Below are 22,198 nucleotides of genomic sequence, written 5' to 3'. Positions count from 1 at the left end.
CGGCGCTTGTTCGAGGAATTCCGTTTAACTAAAAAAACAGCACTACAAAGCAACTCTAAAACAAACTTGGACATTTCTTTCCATCAAAAGCGATGTTATGCAGTTCAAAATGATCGTTTTACTGCTCGCTCATTAGTTTTCTATCCGTCATTCTTACAATACGTAGTTCTCTAAATGTTGTGAAAAGGCCGCGAACTATGCCAGGATCGCTAGCTCCACTTCTTTCTTCAGCAAGAGACGAATACTGACAATCAAAGGACGCTATTTTCAATTACTGTAAAAGATTAGATTCTTGGTTGCGTCCACATTTTAAATAAGCGCCGCCCTCGAATAAGCGCCGCACTTGAGGCGCGAACTGATCTAATAAGCGCCGCGGCGCTTATTCGAGTAAATACGGTAAGCATTTATCATTTAGTTTGGAAACCTGACCTCTCCGCTCACTACCCATTGGTTAGTGGACTTACCCACCTCCAGGAAGGAATTTACATTTTTTTTTTATTTAATTTACAATTAAATCTTCCATTTAATAACAGAGCCTCCATTCAGTTCGGAAACTTGACCTAGGCTTTGGTAGATTGTGCTCCTAAAAGTGGCATATTACCCTGCTACTAGCAGTGCTCAAAATTTTGCCAAATTATGCAAAAATTATGCCAGAATTCCCAAATTAAGCTCCTGATGTCCGAAATTATGCTCACAAAATGACGTAGATTCTGTACATAGAGGTGCCCAATAACGACACCAAATTATGATGTTTTTCAAATAAACTGTTGTTGTAAATTTATTTGTGTTTTATGGCAGTTTGCCACGGCCGTCAGCTGTCCAAATTAGCTGCATCTCTGAACCGTTTGTAAAATGCCTCCAACGACTTAACAATCACAATTGTATAGCTAAAACACGCATTGCAAGAACAAACTACCTAAATTTCATTTATTTCTGTAGAAAGTACACCATATTTACTAATTTATGCTCCAAAAAGTGCTAAAAATTGCTAATTATGCCGTGGCAGTGCTCGTTTCACAAATTATGCTTTTTAGCTCCAATTATGCCAAAAATTATGCTAGCACAATCTACCAAAGCCTAACCCTCTTGACCTCTCCTCTCACTACCCCTTAGTAAGCGGACTAACCCACCTCCGGGAGGGAAACTTTCCAGTTATTTCGACATCTCAAATGCACGTCTTGTATGAACGAAGCATTTGATAACAGAGCCTTAGAAAACAACTCCATTCAGCTAGGTCGGATTCCGTGCCGATTGATTCACTAAGTGGTCCTCGACGAGAAGTTGCGAAGTGCATAGGGTGAGTGGCGGCCAAGAGAGTATAAGGGACCGAGACTAAATCGTTAACTGACAATTACCACTTTTTATTAATTTTTATTTATAATCAGGTTAGCGACGTTGTTTTCACGTCTCCTTCGCTCCCCGCACATGAACATCCAAGTTTTCTTGCGCCTTGCCTTTCCTTTTGAATGTGTGATCTTCAGTACCGTTTTTTCTATGCTGCAAATCAGTTTTGTTCAGTCAATTTTTTAACATTTTATTTTCTTTATTTAAATCGCACAAACATAATCTAATCCCGTGCCTTTTGCCGTCGTCTCTAACACAAGGTCAAATATCGGTTTGAGCATTTGAGGATTTCGGGGGTAGGGTTGACGGCCGGAGTAAATCGCCGATATTTTGGGCGGGGCTGTACTGTTTGGCCAGAAAAACTCTAACGTGGTTCCACGCCAAAACCATGTTGATTTTGCAAGCCGGTTTCGTGCAAATAACCCTTGAAAGAGAGAAAAGAAATGACTGAAAACCAACGAAAATCGCACCTCCCCTCGAGCCGCTAGAGCGAGAAAGAATTCCGGCTATTTAAAATTGCATGACTAAATATGATATTGATCGTAACTTCCGTCGCCTGGTATTCGTTAAACGCGGATCAAATTTGGTAACTTGATGATAGAGGTCAAACGTAGAGCAGCCAACAACAAGGTTCGCTAGGAAACGGGGAACAATTACGACGACAAACAACATATTTTCGATTACTGCTGCAATTAGCCGCCAACAGTTCGCTAAGCAGGGGGAATGAATGGTTAGAGGCGTCCGTCCAATTTCCTCAATTTATCAGGTTAGTGTGTTTCTTTCTCACGCTTTCGAAAACGCTTCACATTTCATTACCCACCCTCTTTACCACGCGCTTTCGAGCGCGACATTCCCGTAAACTGCAACGATCTTTGCGCAAAACTATCTGTATGTTTCTACTAAGGTGCACTTTAACTGCGATGGGTTCATACGCATTGCAAAATTCTAGTTAACGAGCCAAATGCGTTATGTAATTCTTCACGAATTGTCTTAGTAGTGGTTGTACATATATTCGCGCTGAACAACAATCGATCGAATCACCAAATTGTTTCTGTCGCTAATGTTACATCGCTTAATATGCTGATCGCCTGTAAAAATCGCATGGAACAACAACAAAAGGAAATCCTGATCGCCCTTTAATTCACGTTCTAGCCTTTAATTGACATTGTGTTATAAACATTTGAAGAGCGTTTGGTTGGAATTCTATCTTGATCGATTTTTTTTTCATACAAATCTGCCCAGAATTTTTCCTATGTCTACCGAGTCAATTATATTTTCATGCATTGGCAGAAACTCTGTTGTTTCAAAACAACTTACTGGGGTTTTGTTTTTATCCGGATTCTATTTTCAGTACAGTTGTCGCCAGTGTCAAGAGCTTTATGTCAAGCGAGGCCTTAATCCTGTAGTTACAACGAAAATACTCAAGATACTTGGCAAGATTTTTTGGCGCTTCCCTTCCACGTGCTATAAATCCCTTACGAGCCAGTTTAAAAGAATAAATTGAACAGTTATGGTGTAGTTTCATGTAGTTTAAATCAAGTTTTCTCTCGTTTCACCACGCCCAATTTTCCGCCTCCAAATTATTTCTCCATCTGTGGTGGAAAGACGCATTTAGTATTTTATGTGTGGTCAATATCAGACGAAGCGTCGAGCCATAAACAGCTATATCAGCTTATAGTGTTTATTCAGAAAATTTACGTATCGCTTTTCATGTCACGCAAAAAAATGACGGGCTGCGCGCGTTTCGCTCACGTGAGATTTTTGTCATGAGAAATTTGCGCGATTTACCAAAAGATTATTTTGTGTCCAGCAGAAAGCAAGCGAAAAAATGGAAAGGGCGAATAAGTGTGCTGCGCATAAGATTTTCCTCAATAAGGGAATAAAATTCCAAAGAAAGAAAAACATTATACATGACTCATCAATATGTCTATTTTCATGATCATTGGCTTGTTGACATCCTGAAAGGGGGGGTAGCGCGATAGTAAAATTGTTTATTATCTGAGAAAACTGAACATTAATTAAGTTTGCGCGCAGAAATAAACACTGTTCATTTGTGAAAATATCAAATTTTCTCAGCCAAATCACTATAGACGGAACCAATCAGAAAGCGACCGTAGTAAATGGTCTATCCCTTCATTTATTTGCTCACATGTTCAACAGTTCATTTGTTCATGTGCATGTACAGTTGACTCCCGATAACTCGAACCTTCAAGGGAAATTGAAAATGGTTCGGGTCGAGTTATGGGAGTTGAAAACAAATGACCGGAAATAATGAAAAAACGGCGTTTTCTGATTTTCTATTCATACAGTGTAGACCAGTGTACATTTTGAAAAAAAAAATTATTTAGAGTATAGAGGAGCCGAAAGAAAAAGGAACATATATATTTCTAAATCACTGTAGAAATCAAAACGTAACATAACGTAAAACAAAGCAAATCAGCTGCGAATTTTTTAGGTTTCAAAGAGAACAACGCTATAGGCTACTGCTGCAGAGTTTATGCGATTTCCTTTCTCGAGAAATAGTCAGTTAATTCGTCCTGGCGATAATCCTTTAAAGTTTTCTAAGGTCGGATTTGAAACTGAATCGGTATCAACGTCCAAAAACAAACTGAACGTATGTAGCACGTCAATGGCGTGGCACAATTTGTGTTTTGAGGGGCCATTCGGGGGCAGCCTTGACTCGTGTACGTATTTATTTCAAAATATATTCAACGTTTTAACTACAGTAAACGGTTTGTTTTGACTTGTCACATAATGACAGACATAGCTGGAGTTATCGAGGGTAAAATTGTATACAAAATGACCTGAAGGGAAACAAAAATTGGTTCGAGTTAGCGGGAGGTCGAGTTATCGAGGGTTCAAGTTACCGAGGGTAAAATTACAGTAAATGTATGACGGAGATCCAGGGGAAATCGATTTTGGTTCGGGTTAGCGCGAGGTTCGAGTTAGCGAGGGTTCGAGTTATCGGGAGTCGACTGTACATTCATTTCCATTATGTCAGGAGTCACAGGCCCTGGAATTAGGAGGGGGTCCTCTCTTGAAAATAATTTTTCTCGGCCTTTCGGGCCTCTATTTGGCCAAAAAATAAGGTGGGGCTCGGGTACGTCCGGGCCCCTCCCCGAGATCCACCACTGTAACCCATGGGCTCCTGATTTACCATTTGTTTATTTGTTCATATATCCATTCATTCGTTGAACTACATTTTATTTTTCTAACTTCAGCAGTTTCGCCCACCATTATTTTGTAGTGTTGACTTAATACTTCTTCACTAAGCGAAAAAAAAGATATTTTCCATTGACTTTTCTAATCTCGTTTTCTTATCTCTCTGTTTTCCCCCAGGGTATCATGGGAATGATGACGTCTTCTTTGAGGTCACGTGACTGACATTATCAGCAATCGACCGCGAAATTGACAAGAAATCGAAATCTTTGAGCAAAATCATTTTCCAACTCGCTCCTTTGAAGAGCTTTTACCTTTTGTTCCGAAAAACTTTTAAAAAGACTTGCAAGAATGACTGAAAAAGAAGATTCTACGCTGGGAACGGAGAACATTCCAATGAAACCAGCGGCCTCGGCGGCAAAACAACGGCGTTCAAGTCTGTTTGAAGTTGGATTTCCAGTTCAGCGCGACCGTGGATCTAGCATGGTTTCTATTCCGAGCATGATACCGAGCCAAATACATGCAATCCACCAGAAAGTTCGCTACGAAAACACCTACAAAATGGAGCCGGACAAGCGATTTCACATCAACGAAGTCAAAGAAATCATGGACGAAACGCTATCCACGTCCCTGAAGGACGTAAAGTACGATCCAGTAAAATGCCGTGCCTTGAGCAAATCGCTCTCTCATACTATCTGCGAAAGAGTCAAGCTTCTGGGATTTAGCCGGTTCAAGATCGTTAGCAGCGTAACTATTGGCGAAATGAAAGGGCAAGATGTAAGAGTTGCTAGCCGATTTCTGTGGGATGAAAAACACGATACCTGGGTCGATTCAGTGTTTAGAAATTCTGAAATATTCGCCGTTGCGGTAGTTTATGGTATCTACCAAGAATAACAGCGAAACTCACAATTCAAACTTTATTTTTAACGACTTAATCATTGGATTTTGAGATTATTGGCACTCTAATACAAATATAGTAGATATTTGTTTTAATTCCAATTTCATTGGTAAGCCCATTAAATGTTCGTGATTGTGAAATAAACTTGACTTCGCTCTATTGATTGTAAGTACATTTCGTACTGCTGTACATTTTAGCAGACTGAAAATATGCTCCTTTGTATCATAATTCTTAAAACGAAATCCTGTTTTGATTCAACTGTAATTGAAAATATTCCTTTAGATTTCATTTAATAAATAAAGGATACTACTTGTTTGGTTGTATTTTGCTAAATACACCACCTTGTACAAAATTGCATTTATTCAATTATCATTTAGGTGAAAGGTTTTAGCATGTTGTTTTGATTTTAGAAAGTATCACAAGTGTCACGTAAAATGCCTATTTCATTTTCGTCAGTTTGCCCACAATTTTTGGTCCGGGGACATATAGAAATTACTAAAAACAACATGAAATTTTTTAATATGTACTTTTCAATATCTAATTAATAGGAAGAGAAAAACATGTTCAGTAACTTTTCTCTCAAGCTAAACTTATATTTGATTACAACAAAGTGACTTAAACGCATTTGTTTTCTTCAAAAAAAACGCCTTGAAAATGTTTGCCTGTCTAACTATTTTCGGCGTGAGGTTTTCTAACTTCGACGGTGAAATAGCTTTTGAAAGTCGTAGATGAAATGGGGCCCTGAATTTCCCGTCCCCTTCCTTGGAAGCAGAGCTACCGTCGCTTGTTCAATATATTTTTTTCTTTACACACCACCGGGGTAAAAAAAATTTTTACAAAAAAATATAATTCTCAAAAACCCGACTGGGAAGGTTGGGTTGAATACCGCAATATACAACGGCTTTCCTGTATTCTGATTGGCTGTATTTTCTATGGCATGGTATAAAATCAGGTTGCACTTCTGACTGTATTTTTTTTTTTTCTCGCTTACCCCCCCCCCCCCCCCCTCCCTGCTTCACAGAGGCACACTGAAAGGTCAAGACAATTTTTTAAAAACATCATTCCTATGGTCTATAAGAGTGAGAACGATGGAAAAATGTCGATTTGTTATCTTCTTTTACAATATCATGAAACGTCATCGGCAAACAAGAGAGAAAATCAGTGCGAAATTCGCGCGCGCGTTGACAACGCGAAAGTTCACTTTTTCTGCTTGAGCCGAAGGGCTCGGGGGAATTTCGTGCCAAATCTTCCAAGTGACATTTCTCAACTTTCCGCAAAAGTCGCGACAACTTCTCAAGTTTCTTAAAGTTGCGTTGCGTAAGTAGTCTATACTCGGTTCTCAAGCTCATTGGCCACAGGTCTCGACCAATGTGCGCTCCAGAATTCTGCCAGTTATTGCAAAAAGTTGCTTCCAACAGCAGTCATGAAAATGGAATTTCGCGATCTCCACAATACGATACAGAGATTTGCAGGGTTCAGCCGTATGTCCTTGTCCCAGTTTTCGCAAAATCTCCCCGGGAAATGTTCCCCGCGGACATATATTCTCCCGTTACAATGTTCTGTATTTTGTACTTGCAACATAAATAAAACGCGCGTTATTAGTTACGCAACTTTATTTGATTAGGGAAATCTTTTTTTACAGGTCTTCCTTCGATATAAATATATTCACAATACGGGCACACCATTTTTCAAAGTAAACATTCATTTATTTGCCTGGACCAGCCAGCACATTCAAGCAAACAAAAAAAAAAAATGTGTCAATTGTTTCAACACATTTAAACTGCGGCGGGCGTTTGCCACTTATGTCAGAAAATACTGAGGCATAATGCTTCGTGAATACGCTATTGTTAAATTCTATCAGTATACAAAAAGCCGTTGTTTTCAACACCTTTGGTAGTTGAAAACGGAGTGCACAGTCAGTGCACAGTAAGTGCGCGTTCCGCCACTACTCATTTTAATGCTTAAAGACGCTCTTAAATTGAGCAAATTGACATTGAGCAAAATTTTCTCTTGTAAATGTATATTATTCCTACATGGATATTATGAAAATCACTCCTATTGATTTTATAACGATGCAAAACTGACTATTATATAATAATGCATATAGACACTCTTAATTTGGACAAATTGGCATTTAAATATAAATTATAACTCCAGCATAGACACTATGAATATCACTCTAATACTATAATATAGAATATAATATGACGGTTTAATATTTATATATTATAATGCAAATGGATACCCTTAATAAGGACAAATTGGTATTGAAACAAATGATATTAGAGCGGTTTTCACTTGAGTGTCGAAAGTAATTTGCGTTTGCATTGGTTTAGCGTTTACTACGCTTAGTGATTGGTTTAAAAATTTCGCGCCACTTTCTCAGCCAATCAGAAGTAAAACCAAAACCAATCATGACGCGCTCGCGCACGTTTTCCCGCGCTTCGTGCCGGCTTCATGTATTTTCTTCGAGTTTTGATTGGTTTACTGGATTGTCTGTGTTCTTTGTGATTGGCTAGAGTAATTACTTTGGTTTTGGTTTTACGACACTCAATTGAAAACTGCTCTATTCTTACATTGATGTTATTAATATCACTCTATAATGATATTAATATAATATAATTATAACAAGTACAAAATGCGACTCTTAATTTGAACAACTCGGCATTTAACAAATTATACCATTCTTATATAAATCACTCTAATATTATAATATAAACTCCAATAGATATTTAAATAATTTAATATTCACACCAATATTGTAATAAATATTCGAAGAAAAACTATAAACTTTTTGTATGCATTTCACGCAATCCTAGCCTATGTATGTATATCTGAATTAACTTTTAAGCATCATATTGCACAACGAAAACAAAACTTGTAAGCGTCTTATAGAGCTCTAACAATTAGACACATTTGTAAGCTGACTGAAATTTGAAATTTGATCCCGAATTATCTCTGAGCCTTGGGGCCGCATATTCCACACCACTGACAAATTCCTTGTTGACAATTACTTTTCTTGTGAGTGGTGCCTCATTCTAAACGTAGCCTCAAAGTTAGCACGACTTCTTTCAGTTGTTAGTAAAGTCCGTCTCCATAAGACATTCCCATCATTCCTAGAATCATCGAATGCGCCACACTGTCGCTATCAGTCTCCCCGGCTATGATCTTCAACTTGGGTCGACGCCTGCGCAGTCGGTACACCACATCATGGCGCACGCGCATTTGATCAGTGATAATCAAGCCTTTCAGGTTTGGTAAGACACTCAAGTCGAACAAGCGCTTGATGCATTCATCTGTTAAGGAGCCTGAGCTGCGATCGTGACCGCTGACTTCGAGCTCCTCCAGTAGCGGGCAATTAAACATGACGTTAATAACCGCGTTATCGGTGGCTCCCGTGACGGACTCCAAACGGAGTTTGCGCAGATTGGGACAGTTGTTTGCAATGTGATACACGGCCGTGTCTGATAGCCATACGCCAGCCCCTGTGTTCGAGGAACCAAGTTCTAGGACCACTAAACTGTCCTTGCAGAGGTCCACGGCTTTAATGACGTCTTCGTCGTGCACAGAGAAGTCTGAACCAAACGTGATGCTTCGAAACGGTGTAAGAAGACTGCCAATGTTTTCAAGATCGTCTCTGGAGCTATAAATAATAAACAAAAAAATTTTAGATTAAAATATGGACAAGAAAAGCTTTTCTTTGTCACCAAGTTAAAACGGCATAACTGATCAATTGTGAACTATTTTTTTGCTAACTACATTTTAAATATTATTTATTTGCCATTGGTAAACACTAATTGGTTCTCCTGATCATTGACTATAATGATGATGATGATGATGATGACATTTATAATGTTCAATTTGAAAAAATGTTCAAATGCGCATGACAAGATTAAAAACGGAATTAAAGACTAAAAAGCTCAAATTACGATTAATTTAGCAATTACACTACAAACTCGAGTATTCTACGTGGAAATAGTCAAAGAGGCGCAGCTGACTATCTAAAAAACACTCACGCTCGAAAACTACTGAATTTAGTAAGAAATGGCGGATCAATTTAGGTTTCTGGGAAACTGCTCACCTACCCCTCCCCAAACCTAACATTTTGCCCAAAGCGATAAGTAAGGGTTAATGTTAGGTTTGGGGAGGGGTAGGTGAGCAGTTTCCCAGAAACCTAAATTGATCCGAAATGGCTCATAAGAAAACGCGCGTTCAGATCAGGGACTGCCGGCATTATTTTCTTTAACAGGGCTTCCATTACTGATATCTTGCGAATAGCACTCGCAATTCTCGTATTTCCATCGTGCAACAAACATTACCACCAAGTTAAAAAGCAACAGAACACTTCCTCTTCCCAGCCTCTGGGAATCTCAACCCAACCGAAGCGAAATGGCCGAGACACTACGTAAGTTAAAAAAAATCTACAAACCTAAAAAAGGCTTTGGGCTCGATCTTATAAAAGCTGTAATTCTGTTGAAACGAAGGGGGATCAAACACACTGAACGCATCCTCGTGGACAGAGCAAGGCTCCGCAACCTTCTTACAACACCGTCCACACATGTCGAAGTCGCAGCCTCTTTTAGGCTGGTTCGAGCACCTTGCTCCTTTGCACATAAACTTTCTCTGGTTGTTTGCTTTCTTGTATGGTTTTTCTGCAGTGGTAAGATCTTCAGCGCTGACGAATTCCTTGGCGTTCCAGTTAAGGCGTTTGTCTACTCGGGGATGGCAGACTTTCACGGGATCCTTAATGCTGAAAAGTTCACCTTAAGAAGATAAAATGAAAATAAAATACATTAGTCACCCTACATTTCTAAGTTAAATTCATAAAACGCTCTTCTTTCGCCAGCTTTATTATCTCAGTTTCATGTAACTTTCCAGTTTATAGAGTGGTTTTGTATAGAGCGATTTTCATTTGAGCGTCGAAAGTAATTCGCATTTGCTTTGGTTTTGCATTACTACGCTTTGTGGTTTGGTTTAGAAAGTCCGCGCCATTTTCTCAATTAACCAATCAAATTAAAACAAAAATCGGCAATCGTGACCTGACTCGCTTCTTCCCGCGCTTTGCGCAGGCTACACGTGTTTGCTTCCCTTTTTGATTGGTTCACTGGATTATCTGTTTCCTTTATAAGTGGTTGACATGAGTTGGTTTTGGCTTTACGTCACCCAATCGAAAATCGCTCTAATGCTGAAAAAAAAAAACGGTTACTTCCATCTAGCCAATCGAAACAAAAGCAACCAATGCAATGAGCCAATCTAAAGTCGAAGCAAAATCCTGTTACCTGTGCCAAGCGCGGAAAAGTATGGAACTTTTGCCAAGCGCGGGAAAATTAGGAACCAGTGCCAAGCGCAGGGAAACCCCCTCCCCCCCCCCCCCCCCCCCACCTTGTCAAGCGCGGGAAAAGTGTATCAGGTGTCACATTTGATTTCGGTTTTGTACCTGATTGGTTGAATAAACAGCGTGTGTCCCCTGATTGGTTAGTAGCTTGTGACAAGAGCTTTTTTACGGAAAATCCAAGCGAACACGTGATTACTTTCGACTCTCAATAAATCGCTCTATCTTTAGAAAAAAAAGTGCATTTTTAAATAAAATTACCTAATTCGGTTAAAACGTCAGGCGTCCACAAGGTGTCAGTCGCGCTTCTGAAAAACTTCAGCTTGCTTTCTTCATCCCAGTTCATCTTCCTTTCCAGACCCGCGAAGACGATGAAAGCAATTCCTTCGTCAACTGCAACCGGACATTCACATTCGGCAGTTTTGCATCTGCAATTAAACGAATCTTTCTCTCCGGTCGCCACGAGATATTCCCGAACAAGCTGCCCCAATGTCTCTGGGTCGTCCAGTTCTTTCCCCATACGGTGAAAAACCTCGGTAGCATCGATATTGAAGCCGTTTTCTTCGACATCTTGTAACAGCTTCCCTATGGCCTCTGAAGTCCACTCTTTGGTGAATTTTCTTTGCGCGGCAGTCAGAATACACGCGACGTGGCTCTCCAAAAATTTCACCCTCACAGGCGCATTACAGAGCGTAAGAATCAAGCTAGTGAGATCCGCGTCATCTTTTTCAGAGATCCTCAGAAACAATTCTGCAGTGTCGCTTGCTGTAGGGCGCCAGTGTCGAATTGTCTCTCCTAGGATTAAACTCAGGGCGATGTTGAATTCGTCAAATTCTTTAATGGTAAGCTCGGCCAGGTTGGATACAAGCTTGTACACGGAATCGATGTCCCATGAGGTCATATCGTAGTTTCTCAGCTCGTGAAAGAATTCATGGACGTGTTTTTCCAGGCAATCGGACGTGCTTGAATCGTTACTGGATTCTTCACTATCTGCTTCTGTTTTTTCTTCATTTGATAACTTACTCTCTGTAATAAAATATGAATAAAGACATTCAGGCCCGGTCTTCAGTTGGTCTGAAGTACCAGCTGCCTCCACACCGTAGTCCCCCTCTCCCCTCCCGAGGGGGGCGGGGGGAGTGGCGGACGACTAGCCGACATTTTCGTTTAAAAAGGCCTTTTGGTACGTTTTCCCCAATCGTCCACACTAAAACGATAAAAACCCTGTTCATTTTAATCGAAAAAGGATAATTTTGAAAACGCTTCTTATCGTTTTGGTATGGACAGGTAAAGATGGAGACTTTTGAGAACGTGTGGCTCGCCGAACTTTTACGCGTGCACGCCTCATGACAGACCCTTGTTGTTATTAAAACACGAGGCTTTTGAAAGCGCGTTAATAGTGTGAATTGGGCCTCAATAAGAAATGGCAAGAAAGTGAGAATGAGATCATAATTTAGGTATAGCTTTTCTCGGTTGTTCGGTTGCTCGGTTGTTTTCTCACTTTGGAGGTTCAAAGGGTGGATAACGCTTTTCCGTGGATAGCATAGTTTTGTTTTAACTAAAAATAACACGCAAACTGCGGTGATTAAAATTACGGACAAACGCATTGCAAGAAAAAAATAGACCTTTTACTAGACGTTTCAAATGTTTCAACATACATCTTCAGAAGCTAGAAGTAACCGTTAAAATGAAAGTACGGTGTACAACTAAATTTAAATTAAAAAAAACGATAGGAATGACAGATGACGAACAACAGATGATGAAAAAAAAAATACAACGAAAAAACAATTTGCACAAAACAAATTGTGCAAACTAGTAATTAAAAGATAATCTGTACACGAAATGGGACTCCTAAAGGTCTATTTTTTTTTCTAACAATGCGTTTGTCCGTAATGTTCATCTGACACCGCAGTTTGTGTGTTACTTTTAGTTAAACTACGATGACCAAAGAAAAAGAGTATTAACTTTATAGTTTTGTTTTGTTAACACTTATCCCCACTTTAAAATGGCGTTTACTCCCAGTTCCCGCCTCTTTTTGCTAGTTCTTTTGCAAAGTACTGTACAATGTTCCAAAATTTCGTTCTCACAACCTTAGGAATCCTGCTTCCTGCCCTGTTTTCTGCCGCCTTCCATAAAGTTCTCGCCCAGTAACTTCCATGCTCCCGCCCTCCTGTTCCACCCATTTCTCCTACTTTGAACATCCAAGTCGTAAGAAAAGGCTCTAACAGTGTCTTCTTACCATTTCGTTTCTTGTGCTTAGTCCACAGTTCCATGGCCTCACCCAGGGTCAGCGGATCTCGTTCACGGTCCTCATCACTACTGCTATTGTCGTCATCTGTTTGAGCGCCAGCCACAGCAGCAGCCAGCAATAGGTTCAGATTGCCTCCTGGCCCCACAGGGCAAATATCTGAAGAATAATGCACCTATCAATGTTAAGCCACAGGAGCGGGAGGTCGGGCATAGGTCGGGAACTCAGCTGAGGTTTTCTATTCAAATGCCCAACCCCAGGGCATTTGTGGATGTTCAAAAGAGTCACTAAACTTCAATAAAAAAAGTCCATTAAAACGGTCAAAAGTCCCCACTACGGGCAGAAAAGTGCTGTCAAATCCCCCTTCTATGCCCAGCCTCCCCCCCCCCCCGCCCCAGCAGCTTAACACCAATATTTGCATAATGTTTTAAAAGAGGGCTTTATACTACGCAATGTTACATTGGACTGTTCAGTCCATCAATTTTTTTCTAGTCGTATAAGGGACAAAAACTTGCCCTCTGTGATTTTTTTTGAACTTATTACATTGGTAAACTATCCTGTAAAAATTACTTACCAAATACAGCTATAGGTGGGTGAACAGCAGGCCTTAAAACATAAAAAAAATCATCAACAATTAAAATACCTTGAACAGACCCAGGGATGAGTGGGGGGGGGACTTGGGTGGGGGCGCTTAACGGGGATCACGATCGAACCACTAACCTATATCAGACCAAAAATACAAACCCTCAAATGGTTACCTGATCTCAGACTGAAAAGTGAAATTGTATACCCCTTTTCAAACCAGAAGTAAAGGGGATGTTTTTTAACCTTTTCTCCACAATACTACAACATCTACAGGTACTATTTATATTTGCACATTTCAAAACAACTTGCTTTAGTTAAGCAGAATGATAACATGATTTTTCCCCATTCAGTGACCCTATCTTAGACAAAAAGATCAAAATTGGAGCCCAACTGCAGACTTGGAGCGTCAAAAATGGGACCCCACCTAGTGGAACAAACCCGTATAGCGTGTACAATGTAGTACCCCCAGGGGAACAGACCCACCAACTGGTTGATAAATCTTTATTAGTATTTTAAGGGGCTATTGATGTGTAAAGTTTAGAAAATAGATGCAGTTTCCCTACTTTGGGTATGTGAAAAGGTTTCCATTTTCTGTCAAAGGTATATAAAATGATATTTTTGTCAAAGGTATATAAAATGACATTTTCTGTCAAAGGTATATAAAATGACATTTTCTGTCAAAACAGCTTAGAAAGGGTAAGCGTTTGGACCTAGGGGCAGAGCCTGGCATATAAAATATTTTTCAGTAGCTCTCTCCCCCCTCCCCCTCCCTCCTGGGAGGTTGCTGTAGCCCTTTGCATGCATTGCAGGCCTGTGGTATAAGCTAACAATTTAAAACTTACATGAACATCTGTTCATCAGGGTGATTGTACCAACAGTCTTTTCCAAACAAACAACGTCCTTCCTGGTAATAGTGACAAACCTGGGGAAAGAGTTGTTTGTAATGATAAATTTTTTAGTCATTTTTATTATAACCCTGCACAGTTTTTCTAATATAATCACTGAACTTCATTGGAGGAGAGATGTGATGTGTGTTGAACTCCAGATTCATTGCCCCCTCTCTGCACATACATTGGGTAAATTTCATGGGAAAAAGCATTAACACATGACATAAAACCTACAAAAATATATTCCAGCACCCACATTCCCATTTCAATGTTGGAAAAAATAGAAAAATGAAAACTTCTGTCACATGAAAAGTTAATAGTCAACATTGCACAGAGGAGGGGAGGGGCAAAATGCATGGCCTTCAGGGGGAGTACAACACTCTTATTGCTCAGTGATTGCTTTGTGCTACAGAAACAGGAACAAAAATTATTGCTGCCACTGATAACACACTTGGCTTGAAAAATTACTTTCTTTATTAAATATTAAGTGAAATGGTCATAAATGTTAAAAAATCAGGATTTAGGTTTTAAATCAGAGAAAACTGTTGGAAATACTTACAGGAACATCTCTGCTGTCGTGTGAAAATCTACAGTTATTACCCTCTCTGCATTCTCCACGTATGTAGTACCTGATAAAAAGGACGGCAAGATTTCCGCAGAGTACCCTACATTAATTATGCATACAATTTTGTAACTCTTGTTCTGTTCATGACTGCCGTTCGTGTGTGAAGGATTATATGGAATATTTGTATGCATAATTAATGTAGGGTGCTCTGCGGAAATCTTTCCAAAAGGACAAATCATTGTAACTATTTCTTTTTATTTCTTGTAAATGGGTTGTTTAATAAACAAAGAAGCAATCAAGGACACATATTGTTCAGAAAACCAAGTAGAGAAGTGACTCCAATCACAAAAATCTGGTTTATAATAACAAAGTGTTCACTGACTGATCTTTTCTTCAGGTCAAAATATGGTTAAAATAGCAAGATAGTCGTAAGGAAGGGTTCTACTGTAGTTGTAGTCAAATTGTGATGAATTCTACTTCAACCCAGTTGTAACCGCATTATCATAAAAACCAGCCAATCAATCAATAGATAAATCTATCAATCTTCCACTTATACCTTAATCAATCAGTTATTTTGTCCACTTGATATATTCTATAAATTTATTAGCCTAATATCTATCAATCAATCAATCAATCGATCAATCAATCAATAACTGTAATATCACTATTTTTTATTGTACTGCAGTTTATTAAAAAATCATATCCATTTTGATTTGTGTAACTGTCATCAGCCTGTCAAAGGGTCAGTCAGTTATTCAGGCAAGATCAATCTACCGACACAGTTGAGGATCTGTGCTATCAAAAGGCAAAACTTGTTCTTACCTCATTACCTGTTTCAATCTCAAATTCACAAATAAAAATTCTGGAAATTTTTGTGTTCCTTCATGATATAGATGAGAAGAAATTTAATTCATGGCTCAACGACAATAACTAATATAAAACAATGAAGATTACCTGCAGAATCCGTTAGCCTTCCTGAAATTAAAGAGATCAAGTTGCAATTAACTAATAAATAACAAAAGTAGCCTGATACCCAAGCGTCAAGAATCATGGAATACATAAATATTTGCACGTGAGGGCAACAGAAACAAGCTCACAAGTCAGCGAAGATTTTAAACCTTTCCAACAGAATTCTAGATTCTGATAAGTTAGTTCACTTCAAAATCTAGCCGAAATAACACATAACGAGAACAAAAAGAAATCGCAAGAAAAAAAAACAAAGTTAAACGCTTTTGAGTCGGCGAGTTCGCGCATTGACAGTTTTGTACAAATGTGTACATTTCGCCACGCTCCGTGAATCGTAAGCGCTTGAAAACTACACTGTTGATTAGCTAGTAACTGAGAAAACTGTGCTTATTTAAATATTTACAAGCGACATTAGCCTCAATTGTAAAATTTACGATCTGACATACCTTTCAGCAGCAGCTGCAGCCTCCATCTTTAAACCTTCCCGCCGTCTTCTCTCCCGCGAATCCACTACCTTATATAGACATGGCAATCATGTGACCAATTCGCACGAACCACGGTCTTCACGAACAGCGGTAATTTAAAAATACAATATGGCGGACAGAACTGCAGTAAACTTGTGTAAATCGCTTTTTTCTTCGCGATTTTCTTCCATTCACGCAAAATCTTCGAGGTATTTTACTAGGTACTTATCTAGTAGAGCTACTAATCTGAGAGAAGAGGAGAGCAGGATCTCTTTTATCACAGATGGCTGCAGTGTGGAAGAGTTGGAGAATGTACAAGATCTGGTCGACGGGAATTTAGAAGTTCGAGAAGATTTTATTACTAAAGAAGAGGAATTCTTGCTGTTAAAGGAGGCCGAACCATACTTAAAAAGACAAAAGTATCAGTTTGATCACTGGGATGATGTAAGTTTCATGACTGCACAATCACTTCGTGTCCCCTAGCACAGCAAACACCCCTACCCCCACCCCCTAAATATACATGCAGGCACATAATTGCCAACGAGACAGCCGAGCCAAGAGGCGAGGCTGTCGAGGCGGCAGAATCATAGAGCCATGTGCGTATGAGTGTATAGGCAGAGAAAATCTTAAGTTCTGCGTAAGGGACTTTTTTTTTTTACCATATTTGGGTGTAAGTAAACCCCATATTTGGGTTGTATTGTTCTTCCCAACTGGTTCTCAGTCTCTCACTCCTTGCTACAGAGCAAATGTCCAAAATGGTGTCCACGCGGCTCGCTGTTAAAATTTTCAATGTGGTAATTTATCCCTTTACCGATCAATACACCTTTAGGAAATTATAAATCGAAAGAGAATCCCCTACAGAATATTCGACCGCCGAAAAAATGAACATCAAGGTCTTCAAAGCGATGAAATAATCTTTCTACTTTGGAGTCCTTTGATTTACGATCGAAGAGAGACATGAAAATCAAAAGCGGACTGTTGACTTCAAATAGAGTTTTCTTAACTTATGAGAATGCTGAAGTCGGTTAAATGCTACCTTTTAGTGTTGATTGTGTTTATAGTAATTGTTTGACCGATGATTTATTCCAAATCAAATACCGTTTATATTTTATTTGGCACGCATTTTCGCTCCGCGTAGGAATAACATCAATACAAACAAATACCGTTTATATTTTATTTGGCACGCATTTTCGCTCCACGTAGGAATAACATCAATACAAAGCGACGCTCACTAAAGCCTGGTTTTCACTAGCGACGCAAGCACAAGCGCAAGCACAAGCACAAGCATAACAGCTCTTATTTCATCGTGAAAACGGCATCGACGCAAGCAAAAGCACAAGCGCAAGCACAAGCACACGGATCAAAATTTTTCCTTTTCTTGTGCTTGCGCTTGTGCTTGCGTTCGTGTGAAAACAAACATCGCATAAGCACAAGAAAATTGTTTACGTCTAGCCGTGTATAGCCAATTAAAGTACTCGTTCCAGCATTTGAACAAAGTCGCAGAGGCCGCGGTTGATTTTGACAAACGTTTTTCGAGAATGTTCGGAGAAGTGTAGACAAAAAAAACAAAAAGGCCCAAGCGCGGACTCGAGTAGCGGAAAAAACGGAGACGAATGCTTTCTTTAAAAATATTTATAATCCCAAATGTTTCGTTTTTCTCCTTTATTAGTCGCTTTCACTTTCTTCGTCACACGAGTAGAGGAGAGAGAGTTTCTGCCACAATATTTGCAGGGAGAACGGAGCCTTCTAACTTGTAAACATAATATTCTTATGCTAATGTGCTTGTGCTTATGTCGACGTTCGTTTTCACTTGACTCGAACTACTTATGCTTGCGTTTGTGCTTGCCAGTGCGTCGCTAGTGAAAACCAGGCTTAATATTACTGCATGTCATACAAACAAGAAAGTCAAGCGTTTTTTGCTTCTAACGGCAAATGTAATGTTAACTTGAATAAAAGTTTTGTCTCCAAATAATCCTTGACCTTTCAAGTTTTGTTTTCTGTTCAAATTTTTCAAGTTTTGCGTGACTGAACATGACACTTCCCATGCGAGACTGAAATCTGACCCGTGCATTACTGTCTCTGATTACTGAAAATTATTTTTAAAAACGCATCTTAGCAGTTTTGATTTTGGGACTTGATTTATAAGAAGTTCTTGAAATGCAACTATCACTTTTGTGGACGGAAACATTTTAACCATCGCTTGTTGTATTTAAAAATCAGTGATTAAACCTCATTTATTGCCTACCTTTTGTGAAATTTTAACGTTGAAAAGAAAGATTTGTCAAGAGTTATCAATCTGTCAAACACGTAGCCTGCGTAGCAGACATCTGTGTACGTTTTTTAGTGTGTTTATTGTTTAAAAGAGTGCGCGATCACGAGAATACGCGCGATGGAAACTACGGCTCCTGCTACGCAGGCTATCAAGCCTGTGTCATTTATGAACACCAGAGAAATAGCACTTTATTCGCATATTACACAAGAATTTCGCTCGTTGGCACTTACCGATAGGTACAACTAGTGGTATCTTGTAATTCTTATTTTAGGCAATCCATGGTTACAGGGAAACAGAAAAATCAAGATGGAGTCATGAGTCTTTGTCAATATTCCAGAGAATTCGAGATGCGGCATTTCGATCAGACTTGGAGCTGTTACCCCATGTTCATGTATTGGACTTGGATAAAGCTGGGTAGGTACTGTATTTGGCATTATAAAATGATGGAGGAATTGCTGGCGCTGTGAATGGTAAATTCGAACTCATTATAGTCCCACATCATGCATGTGCTTTATCCAGTTATAATGCATGCTGCTTACGTCACGAGTTTTAGCGCGTACAATTTCTTTAACATTTTCATAAAAGAAATAAAAAACTTGTTCCTCGTGCATTATTGAGTTATATAAGCACTCGTGCTTCTCTATGCACTTCTCTCGTGTGATTTTAAAACTCAATAATGCACTCGGGCGCGTTTTTTATTTCTTTTATAAAGTGTTACCAAAATTATTGACTGAATAACAAATCCCAATTCCCTTTATGAGATGTGCACGCTGGAACTCAATAGTTGTATTCAGGGGCACGTGTCAAATCTTGAACATGTTTTGGCATGATGAATACATCTACCATGATTCTCTGCATGCAAGTCTCATAGAGGGAATTGGGTATTGACAAGCTTAATATCATAACCTAAGTCAAATTATTATTCTGAAGCTTTAGAAAGTTTCTAGTCTGGTGGTTATTGCTTCAGGCTAACAATAAGAGTGAAGCACTGTGGCCTAAAATGGTAAGTGTGCTGGACTCTGATCAAGTGATCAGGATTCAAGCCCTCACTGAACCCTGGCCAGGGTCACTGCATTGTGTTTTTGGGTTAGACACTTGACTCTCATAGTGCCTCTCTCCACTTTGGTGTAGAAATGGGTACCAGCAAATTAAATATTAGTTATGCAACGCTTTCGAGTGGTATACTATGGAATATCCCACGAGTCACTTGTATTTTCTCGGTATACACACGAGCCTTTAGGCGAGTGTGTATACGAAGAAAATACAAGTGACAAGTGGGATATTCCATAGAATACCACGAGAAAGTGTTGTGTAACTATTTTATACCATGCCATAGAAAATACGCTTACTAAATTTCATCGATAATAAGATCGCAGCGCACGATGGGAAGGTTGGGTTGAATACCGTCGAATATACAACGGCTTTCCTGTATTCTGATTGGCTGTATTTTCTATGGCATGGTATAAATGCTGGGGGGCAACCCTGCTTTGGACCAGGGCTGTGCTCTAGCAGGACCCGGGTGCCTGAGGCGACTTACTTTTGCCTTTGGGTGACTAAGATAACTTTACTATCATAAAAGCTTTTTAGAGCTGGGTACCCAAGATTCCTTACATAACAGCCTTTGGGCACAGCTTTGTGGACTGTTATCCCATCCAGGAGGGGGGTGGGTTTTTTTACCCAGTCACTTCATGCTATGGAAACCAGGATAAGCTCCATCTTCCGAGACCCAGAAGCAATAAGTGGGGGCAAAACAAAGTAATAAACTGAGAAGAAATTGTAGCAACAAAAATTTTTCTGCCTTTGTTTTGCCCCCACAAACTAACCCTGGTTCTCCGAGGATGGATCTGCTTGGCCTGATGCAGACTTTTCCTTACCAAATAACTATGAGATGTCTATCCTTGATCTAAGAGATGACATGTAATTAATTTTGTTTTACATTTTTAGGTATATTAAACCTCACATTGACAGCATTAAGGTAAGTAGACATGTATGCTTTTTGTTCATTTGTTTTGGGTAATGCCCGATTCCCTCTATAGCGCACACCTGAAGGGAATCACGGTAGTTGTATCCATCAAACAATGCGCGAGACTCAGCAATGATGCACATTGCTAAATCTCGCGCATGGTTTGATTAATACAACTACCGTGATTCCCTGCAGGCGCGCGCTATAGAGGGAATCGGCTATTTCCTTTGTTTTTTTTTTTTATGTTTGTGGCATTATTTTTGACTTGGGCAGTCTTAAATAGGAGTAAGATTTTTAAGAAAGACATTCTCATTTTGGCAGTATTGGGTTATGATTTCTTTGCGAAACATAGATTATTGATGATGTGTGTGTACTCCCATAAATTATGGTTGATTGTAATAGGTAATATATATTTTTCTTCTCAGTTTTGCGGAGCTGTAATATCTGGCCTAAGTCTCCTGTCACCATCAGTCATGCGATTCAAACACGAGAAGCTCTGTAATGTCAAAGTGGATGCTCTTCTCAGACCAAGATCACTCTACATAATAAAGTATAGTTTAAACTTGAAATTTGTGCTTCTTACCATAATGCAACTCAAATCAGACTATCCTAGCTTGTCTACTGTTGGTATGCCTGCGAACTTGAGTTTAACTTCACAGGCAAGCCAGTAGCTCTTTCAAGATCACAGTGAGAAAAATGTTCTTATAAGAATAAGAACATTGTTGACAAATAATTTATGTACTGTAGTCTGCCTTAGATAACTATGATTTTAGCCGCATTTCCAAAAATATCACAGGCATGCTGGCAATAATTGTTTTATCAGGGCTTTGCCACTGGCCTTCAAATGCATTCAATCTGCTTTAAGCTCAACCATTTTCCCCAAAGTGCCTCTCTTTTCACTCATGCAGCCGTATACTTCATTCAATAGGTACTGGGCAAATTTGAGAGTTTTCTGAAACAATTAAATTACTAAGGACAACATGCATTGAACTTTCTCATCCAAGGGAAAACACTCAGTAATAAAAATAGCAGATTTACTTGTTACTTTTTGTTTGACAAACATATTATTCACTATACCATTGAATACTGATCAAACTTTTAACAATTATTTTTTTAGGGATGCTGTAAGATATCAATTCACTCATGAAATATTAAAAGAGGAAGAATCTGTTTGGAAAGGAGAGACCATTCCTAGAGACAGAAGAATATCACTGGTTCTCAGATGTCAGCCCTAACATAACTGGAATTAAAAATAATTGTTTTAAAGATGCTGACATTGTGTTCTAAATAATACCGTAAATGATCTAATAAACGCCCACTCTCAAATATTTATACGCCTCATATCTAATAAACGCCTCCCCTGAAGTGTAAAGTTTGTATTAGACGTCCCCCTCTAATAAACGCCCCGTGTCTAAATTATAGACGCCCCCTCCCAAGAATCATCTCAAAACCATGGAAATGCTCCACAGAGTAAAATCACGCAATACAGTTAAATTCTTGTTTGAGTCGGACATCTCT

At 39.2% G+C, this 22,198-nt stretch overlaps 2 protein-coding genes and 1 pseudogene across 3 annotated transcripts; 2 read left to right on the top strand and 1 right to left on the bottom strand.

Moving 5' to 3' along the window:
- Positions 1 to 1,971: 1,971 nt before the first annotated feature.
- LOC144637518 (dynein light chain Tctex-type 5 pseudogene) lies at positions 1,972 to 5,716 on the top strand (annotated as a pseudogene). Its single transcript, XR_013567733.1, has 2 exons — positions 1,972 to 2,110; positions 4,684 to 5,716. The product of XR_013567733.1 is annotated as a dynein light chain Tctex-type 5 pseudogene (transcript).
- Positions 5,717 to 8,273: 2,557 nt separating this feature from the next.
- On the bottom strand, positions 8,274 to 16,466 carry LOC144639130 (uncharacterized). Its single transcript, XM_078498379.1, has 9 exons — positions 16,428 to 16,466; positions 15,970 to 15,990; positions 15,010 to 15,079; positions 14,406 to 14,485; positions 13,553 to 13,584; positions 12,970 to 13,137; positions 10,995 to 11,759; positions 9,831 to 10,164; positions 8,274 to 9,044 (listed from the first exon to the last, which is right to left on the bottom strand). The coding sequence occupies exons 1-9, from the start codon at positions 16,451 to 16,453 to the stop codon at positions 8,480 to 8,482; spliced, it is 2,061 nt and encodes a 686-aa protein (XP_078354505.1). The 5' UTR covers positions 16,454 to 16,466; the 3' UTR covers positions 8,274 to 8,479.
- An 86-nt stretch (positions 16,467 to 16,552) lies between these two features.
- Positions 16,553 to 22,064, top strand: LOC144637519 (alpha-ketoglutarate-dependent dioxygenase alkB homolog 7, mitochondrial-like). The gene is made up of 5 exons (XM_078496593.1): positions 16,553 to 16,889; positions 18,989 to 19,131; positions 20,662 to 20,692; positions 21,106 to 21,230; positions 21,798 to 22,064. The coding sequence occupies exons 1-5, from the start codon at positions 16,575 to 16,577 to the stop codon at positions 21,913 to 21,915; spliced, it is 732 nt and encodes a 243-aa protein (XP_078352719.1). The 5' UTR covers positions 16,553 to 16,574; the 3' UTR covers positions 21,916 to 22,064.
- The last annotated feature ends 134 nt before the right edge of the window (positions 22,065 to 22,198 follow it).

The sequence above is a fragment of the Oculina patagonica genome, chromosome 14 (assembly GCF_052425735.1).
Source record: "Oculina patagonica isolate OP01 chromosome 14, crgOcupat, whole genome shotgun sequence".
NCBI classification, from domain to species: domain Eukaryota; kingdom Metazoa; phylum Cnidaria; class Anthozoa; order Scleractinia; family Oculinidae; genus Oculina; species Oculina patagonica.
The sequence above is the reverse complement of the archived record's forward strand: the minus strand, read 5'-3'. Positions and strand labels throughout refer to the sequence as shown.

Coding starts and splice junctions, on each gene's coding strand:
- LOC144637519 (XM_078496593.1), top strand. CDS start 16,575: ATGGCGGACAGAACTGCAGTAAACTTGTGTAAATCGCTTTTTTCTTCG. Junction 16,890..18,988: donor AGTTTGATCACTGGGATGAT/GTAAGTTTCATG, acceptor TTCTTATTTTAG/GCAATCCATGGTTACAGGGA. Junction 19,132..20,661: donor TTGGACTTGGATAAAGCTGG/GTAGGTACTGTA, acceptor TTACATTTTTAG/GTATATTAAACCTCACATTG.
- LOC144639130 (XM_078498379.1), bottom strand. CDS start 16,453: ATGGAGGCTGCAGCTGCTGCTGAAAG. Junction 13,138..13,552: donor CCCACCTATAGCTGTATTTG/GTAAGTAATTTT, acceptor ATTATTCTTCAG/ATATTTGCCCTGTGGGGCCA. Junction 11,760..12,969: donor TAAGCACAAGAAACGAAATG/GTAAGAAGACAC, acceptor ATTTTATTACAG/AGAGTAAGTTATCAAATGAA.